The sequence below is a fragment of the Marmota marmota genome, unplaced genomic scaffold (assembly GCF_001458135.2).
Source record: "Marmota marmota marmota unplaced genomic scaffold, marMar, whole genome shotgun sequence".
In the NCBI taxonomy this organism is placed as follows: domain Eukaryota; kingdom Metazoa; phylum Chordata; class Mammalia; order Rodentia; family Sciuridae; genus Marmota; species Marmota marmota.
In genome coordinates this window covers 58,775,192-58,783,002 of record NW_026000174.1, presented here as the reverse complement: position 1 = coordinate 58,783,002, position 7,811 = coordinate 58,775,192, and the positions used below count along the sequence as shown (strand labels likewise).

Below are 7,811 nucleotides of genomic sequence, written 5' to 3'. Positions count from 1 at the left end.
GATGTGTATAAGAGACAGATATATATATATATATATATATATATAATTATCCTCTATTAAAACTTAGAGGGTATCCAAAAAAAGGGAAGTGAGAGTCAAATCTATCTGTAATGTAAAATAAAAACAGTCAAATATTTTCTAAGGTAATAAATTGTTTAGTTTTAAAAGATAACTTGTTCTGGAAAATAATTATTTCTAATGCCAAACAATATCTATCATTATCTCCTCTGATGCTTCATAGTATTTGTACTCCAAAGACTTGGATTTGTCTACATCAGATACTTTTTATAATGCTTAGATTTCTTCATTATTGTAGAATTGGAAATCTTCCTCAATATGTTTTAATCCCTAAAGTCAAAGTCTCAAATCTCATTTTAGAGACAATATCTATGCTTCCTACTTACCATATGCTTCCTACTCATCAGATGACACATGGATATGAGTTTTTATACAGGACATACTTGATCATTAATTTTATTTTAGACTTTTAGCATCTAGCTCACAATTTATGAAAAGTATGCTGCCAATATATAGTGTACTTATGAAGTAACTTTTAAATAGTGTTTAAAGGGAACACTCTTTACCTCAGAAGTTTAAGAGTACAAAATATGCCACTGTAGTTTGGAAGTTTTCGGTAAGTAAAAGACATGTTGAACGTTTTCCATGCAACCATCCAAAATACTTGAGAATGATGCACACCTAACTTTGAATAAAGAGTAACAAACACAAGGATTCAGATTTCCACCTGTTAGTATCAGTGTGACTTTAAGTAAATTATGTAATAACAATTTAAAAACTTCAAGCAATGCTATAAGAAAGAGTTGATTATTTTCATTTTGTTGAAACTGTAAGTAATCTAAAAGAATGACTGGTTACATTTTACTGGAGTAGTCTGTATTTGAAACCAAACTATTAGACTCATCTATAAACTATCTTAAGAGAAATTGTGAGAATGACAGAAAAAAAAATGTAGAAACTGTCATGCATGGACATAGAACTCCATAGAAGTACATTGCTCACACAAAGTAAAGCAAATGAAGAAAAGAGTGAATCGTGGTAAAATGCTTGCAGAGCATGTGTGCAGCCCTGGGCACAGTCCCAGAACTGCAAAGAAAAAATAAATTAAATTGAGAATGAGAAAATACAGACTATCTACTCACATACTTGACAAATGACTTTTTGCTTAAGCTAACTTTTAGAATTTTTTTTTTTTTTTCGTTTTTGGTTTACTAGTGTTTAGCTAACTTTGGCTTGATTGACCTTCTTTTAAAACAGAGTGCATTTGTGACTGTGAGCTTCTTTTAATTTTAATGATTTCATAATTGTTTCTTTATAATAGTCACTTTCTTCTGGACTACTTTTCATGTTACAGTTTTATTTTACTGTAAAATCAGATATGATACAGCAAACTGATATTTGCATCTAAAAAACAGTTCTTGTAAGAATGCCAATGACATTGCTGCTCTATTTCTCAGATTTGGCAAAATCTAATAGATTGTAATGATCAGTCTTAGATATCAAGGTAGTTATTTAAGTATATTTTCTTGTGAGTCTCACAAAAATTAAGTATATGAAGCTTTATATACAGCTAATTGAGAAAATGTGGAATAAACCCACTCTCTATTTCAAGAAAGCCACCTGACAGGCAAAATTCCATTTTGAGTATTTGGTAATTGGAATGAATTTGAAACAGATGATTTTACTTCATATTGCATCACCTGCATGAATTGAAAACTCTCTTTTTGGAGATCAGAGAAAGCATTTATAAATCCTTTGTGAGAACACATGAGCAGGACACACGTACCTGGTGTGGAGAGGAATTCCTGTCCCTTTCCTCTAAATTTCCTGACGGTTGGGTTTATATTTGGCTTTGGGTCTATAGAGGATGGGATCCCCAGTGCTATGTGAACACTGGGTTTCATTAAAACAGCCACAAATAGACATGAGGAAATTAAGGTTATAGCATTCTCCCCAAGGGTAGTCATTCATGTATTTAATGTTTTGTCAACTTTAGAGAGGAAATATCACAGATATTCTTGTCTTACTTATATAAGGCTCTACAGGGGAAAATAGAACTGTTAAAAATTCTATGTTTAAAATTTTCATTTATATCATTTAATGATATGTACATATTATCCATAATCTGGTATATATATTATTTTTAAAGCCCTAAAATTTATAAGTTGCTGAATATAAAAATTTACAAGCATATTATTATTGGAAGTGATTTTAGAAGATGCAAATCTATGTGTGGGGGATATATATTTCAATGTAATGCCACACAAAATAGCAGAAGTAATTTTTACATAGAATTTCAAGTGTGTGTGTTTGTGTGCATGCATTCATGTGTATTGTCATGCAGTAGATTGCTTTCAATATTAGGGATAAATTAGGCAATTAGGATAACTGAATAAAATTAGGTTTAACATTTTGTCATTATATTGGTTGAATATGAAAGCAACTTTTGGAATGTTGAGTAAACAGGTAGTAGAATAGAATAAAAACTTAAAAGGTGATGAATACAGGATGAAATAGTGGGCTATATATCATGCAAAGATATATATTAAGGGTAACTGAGAAACAAATATATGCCATATATAAACAAACCAGCAAACATAACTGCATATGAACATGGTAGTGATAATTTGTAATGGTTTTAAAATGAAGCAGTAGTGAAAACAAATTGGTGAATATGGACAAAGATAAGATTATAATCAATTTAGTTAAAACGATTATTTATTTTTCCTAGAAAACAATGTCAGGAAGAATTCTAATTGAGATGATTTCTTTATTAGGTGTCTAATATGTTCAATTATTTTCTTTAATCATTATATTTTTATGATTGATTAACATTCTGATTGACCTTGCATATGGCTCAGGGTAATTAAATGAAGTGTCCAGGTTTGCACATGGAAACCTTTAGTCCCAGAGGGTTTTCTAACAAAAGCTGAATGCTGACGTGTCTACAAAAGAAGATGAAGATTATAGGAATTCTCAGACTTCAGAAGACATATCTAAACTGATATAAACTCTAAGAAGAAAGGTTGTCTCTCTTTAACTAAAAATTGCCATTATTTTATTTATTCAGAGTATTTTTAGAGTGCCTATATCATTTTATAGTTTGGAAGAAATTATATCATATTATAGTTTATATGATCATTAGATGTTCATGGTTTGGGGAGATGGAATTTAAAAACAGGTCACATTTGATCAAAGACAATGGAAAATTGTTATCATAGTTGGGAACAACATAATCACTCCATGTTGATGAAGCAAGCCCAAACTTTGAATCTTAGGAACATTAATTCACTGAACTGACTCTGGTTTCTGAGTAAGAATAAATATGACCAAGATATAAATGTAACCACAACAAGTCTAGATGGTACCAGCAAAGTATTTGTCTTTTTGAGGTAGTTGAATTCCCAAACACAAACTTCAAGGTTACACAACAGGATAAAAACTTAACACATATTTGACAGACATTCCCTGAGAACCTAAAGGGAATTCATGTAAAATGAATATCTGCTGTGCCCTGATTCCTCCAATTGTTTATATTGAGTAATAACCAATTTGTGACATGGAGTGAAGGGACTGCGTCTATAAGTGTGCATTCTCAGATCATTTTTCCTAATGTTTTGCTTATCAGTCAACAGAGTTGCATCAGGTATGTCTTTGATGAAGCTCTCATTTATTTTCTATCAGTTAATTCTACCAAGTATCTGAGAATATTTGGAATATGCTATAGTAAATTTCACTTAATTACATAATAGACCTGTAACATATAAATTATACTAAACTTTATTTTAAGTATAGAAAAATGTTAATTATTTTCAGTTTACATTACAAAAATCTGCCACCAGCCTCCTAAATTTCCAGCAGAATTCTATGACTGTGATTTTTGCCTCTTTTTTTTATCATGGAAATGCCTAGGTTTTGTTTATAGTATATTATGTAATTATTGATTAGCAGGAGTTATAGGTTGGTATGAGACAAAAATGACATTTTTTTCCATAAAATATTATCTTGTCTCACACATTACACTTTGGGAGTTATATCATTTTATGTGCATTCTTGGAAACTATCCTCTTCCTTTTTAAGTTGTGTATTGAAAAAAAAAATTATAAGCATTTCAATTTGTTGTTCTTATCTTCAATTATCTTGTTTGTATATTATTCTTCATGTTTAATCCTTTTAGACATAATTTATTGAATGCTCCTGAAATATTGTGAAGGGGTACATACAATTTGGTTTATATACTATTAATATTAGTTTATTTTTTCATTTGTCTGAAAGACAAAATTCATATAAATGCACTTATATGAAAATCTCATATATATAAATGTCAAATATATATGCACCTTTGGGACCTAAATAATATATTCAAAGGTCCTGAAAATTTTGAAGGACTGTGTAGTGTCATTGGTAGTATTATTAACATTTCATTCTGATAATTTAATTTTCAGATCAATATCTTTGCACAGTTTATCTAACATAGCATATTTTCAATATGCTACCATTGTTTTTACTTACATAGATGTTGGTAATATTTACTTAAATAAAGTGGCTGTTTCTGAAAAGAAAAAAATAAAAATTTAGTCTCACCTTCCCCATGCAAATGTTAATTAATATTTAGTGAGTCTAAATTATGACTGTATGGGACTTGATCCATTTCCCTCCAGTTGTTTCAAATTTAAAAGAGACTGGAAAATGTTAATACCATTTTATTTTCAAATAAAATTTTCTCTAGGATATTGCTTTTTTTTCTGAGATAAGATCATTTACAGTAGTTTGAGATAAGATCACTATGGAACAATCAGTACATGTGGGCTTGGTTTTATTGTGATGCACATGCATTAAATTTGAGTGGGAAAAAAAAACCAAAAAAACACTGAATTTACAGATTTTCCCTACCTGGATACTTCGTCTAAAAGGATGCTGGAAGATACCTAAAAAAAGGAAGGGATAAATCTGATTACTACAGGTTCCAAATTGGCCTTGAAGTCATTCTTTTAAAACACAAAGTAAGTCAGGCTTGGTGGTGCATGCCTATTATCCCAGTGGGTTGGAGACTGAGGCAGGAGGATTTCGAGTTCAAAGCTAGCCTCAGCAAAGGGAAGGCACTAAGCAATTCAGTGAGACCCTGTCTCTAAATAAAGTCTCGAGATGTTGCTCAGTGATCAAGTGCTCTTTAATTCAATCCCTGGTACCCCCGCACCAATAAAGAAATAAATAAATAAAACACAAAGTAAAATTCTTCAGAGCAAGAACTTAAACTGATATTAATGATCTTTTTATGTAGAATGGTAATGGCTAGAATGGTAAGTGAACTATGGCATGCTGTCATGTTGAATTTCAGGGATAGCAGTGAAAACTGACACCAGGAGCGAAAAAATTGTTTAGATTAACCACTGTGAATGGAAAGTTGGTTGAGGATCAACAGATTCTTTTCCTGAGCATTCTTAAAGTGTTCACATTTATTTAAAAGAATACTAGACTTTTAATTGTTGAAACAAATACCTTTTCATTTTCCAGGTAATGCAAGCATAAATATATGTGTATGTGTGAATATATACATGGTAACAGGGTTTGAACACAGAGGTCCTTTACTATGAGCTACATAATCAGTGCTTTTTTATTTTTTATCTTAAGGCAAGATCTAATTTGGTTAGGGACTCACTAAATTGCTGAGGTTAGCCTCAAATTTACAATCCTCTGTCTTCGCTTCCCAAGCTGCCAGGATTGCAGGCATGTGTCATGGTGCTAGACTCAATATTTTATGTATTAAAAATATTTTAATTTTTTATACTAAATAGAAGGATCAAAAGATCTATTGTTATATCATTCATAAATTTTATGTTTGTCTCCTTGATGTTAATTGAATGTTTATATTTTATATATGTATCTTATAAGGTCCTTGCTTAGCATCTGGATGGCCATCTTAAGTGACATCAGCCATTTTAAGGAAACGGGTTCACTTTCCCACCCAAGGGAGTTTCTGAGAAAGGCTCACCACTCCCTCATACCAACCAAACCCTAAACCTACCTCAGTTCTTATTTCTGAGCGTCCCTCAAAAAAGTCCCAGAACTCAAGCCTATTTTGCCTCTGTCTCCTATAGAGAGATGGCCTTTGTCAGCTATGACACATAAACTCTGGTGTGCATCTTTGCCTGGTCTCCCTCTTTTCCTTCTCACTTACCCATATAACAAATGCATATATATTTACATCAATTTCTGCTCATGTAAAGGAATGAAAATGCCATCAATTATCTCAGAAAACCACCCCCTAATCTTAGTCTAGTTTTAGGTTGGTTAACACAATAACTAGCCATATGTCCTAGGGCACATTGTTCTTCTAGAGCTCTTTGTATGGCTGTGATCCAACTGAATAAGCTATTGGTTTCCAGGGACTGCTGTCCTGGAGAGTGGCACAGATCATATCATGTTATGTGCAGGTATGGATACGCCACAATGAAACTCAGAACTCTGTATGATTAAGACGCACCAATAAAAATCTTTACTGGCATTATTACAGAAAGCAGAGTTTTATTTCCTGGTTTTGGATTTGTGGTACGAAATTAAGGACAAAAACGTTTCATAGTTGTAGCCCTTTTTACAGCATCCTTCACTTCCTTGTTTCTTAAACTGTAAATCAGTGGGTTTAACATAGGAATCACCAGGGTGTAAAACACAGACACCACCTTTTCTTGCTCTAAGGAGTATTGGGAGCTTGGCTGAATGTAGCTGAAGCTTATGGAGCCGTAGAAGAGGGTCACAGCTGTGAGATGCGAGGCACAGGTGGAGAAGGCTTTGCGTCTACCTGCCGCTGAACGGATCCTCAGGATGGCAGCCACGATGAAGATGTAGGAGATCATCACGGTCAAGAAAGTGATCATGGCAATAACACCAGAGAAGATTAAGAGCAGCAATTCATTCGTGGATGTGTCAGAACATGACAGCTTCAACAGGGGAGGAAGGTCACAGAAGAAGTGCCTGATGACATTTGGCCCACAGAAGGACAGCTTCACTAAGCCAATTGTGTGTGTCAGTGAGTTGATTAAGCCTCCCACACACGACCCAAATACAAGCATGGTGCAGACTCCTTTAGTCATAGCCACTGTATAAAGTAACGGGTTCACAATGGCCACATAGCGATCATAAGCCATTGCTGCAAGCAGAAAGCCCTCAGTGGTAAGGAGGGACACAAACAAAAAATACTGCCCAATGCACGCGGAGAATGAGATGGTCTCCTGTTTAACAAAGAAGTTTAGCAGCATTTTGGGTGCAAAAATGGATGAATAGCAGGCATCTACAAAGGACAGACAGCTGAGGAAATGATACATGGGTGTGTGGAGTTTGGGAGTTATTTGGATTAGAAAGAGCATTCCTAGATTGCCCACCAAAGAAATGGCATAGATCAACAGGAACAACACGAAGAGAAGCACCTTCAGCTCAGCGCGATCTGTTAGTCCCAAAAGGATGAATTCAGTCACCAAAGTAAAATTGACATAAGCCATGTGCTGCATTTCTTGATACCTGTTGATGATAGGGGGTTGGAGTAAAGTAACAGATATGGTATGATATCCATACCTTTTGGAAATCCTAACTAGCTATGTGGCTTGAGTTAGTGACTTCTCATCTCTGGTCATTCTGCTTATATAAATAGAAAATTTTAACTAGAAAGTCTTTAGACTCTTTTAATTCTATCTATTCACCTCTTCCATAAAAAATGCCTTGATGAATAAAGGAATATTTCTGTCTCAGTGACAGAATGAATTTCAAATACTGGTCTTAATGTGTATAACAAGCTAAAG

General features: G+C 33.4%; 1 protein-coding gene across 1 annotated transcript; it reads right to left on the bottom strand.

Annotated features, from left to right (window-relative positions):
* Positions 1-6,575: 6,575 nt before the first annotated feature.
* LOC107159366 (olfactory receptor 1052-like) lies at positions 6,576-7,514 on the bottom strand. Its single transcript, XM_015505935.1, has one exon. The coding sequence runs from the start codon at positions 7,512-7,514 to the stop codon at positions 6,576-6,578; it is 939 nt and encodes a 312-aa protein (XP_015361421.1).
* Between the last annotated feature and the right edge of the window lie 297 nt (positions 7,515-7,811).

What these genes read in the sequence shown, in the direction of transcription:
- LOC107159366 (XM_015505935.1), bottom strand. Translation starts at nt 7,514, where the DNA reads ATGGCTTATGTCAATTTTACTTTGGTGACTGAATTCATCCTTTTGGGA.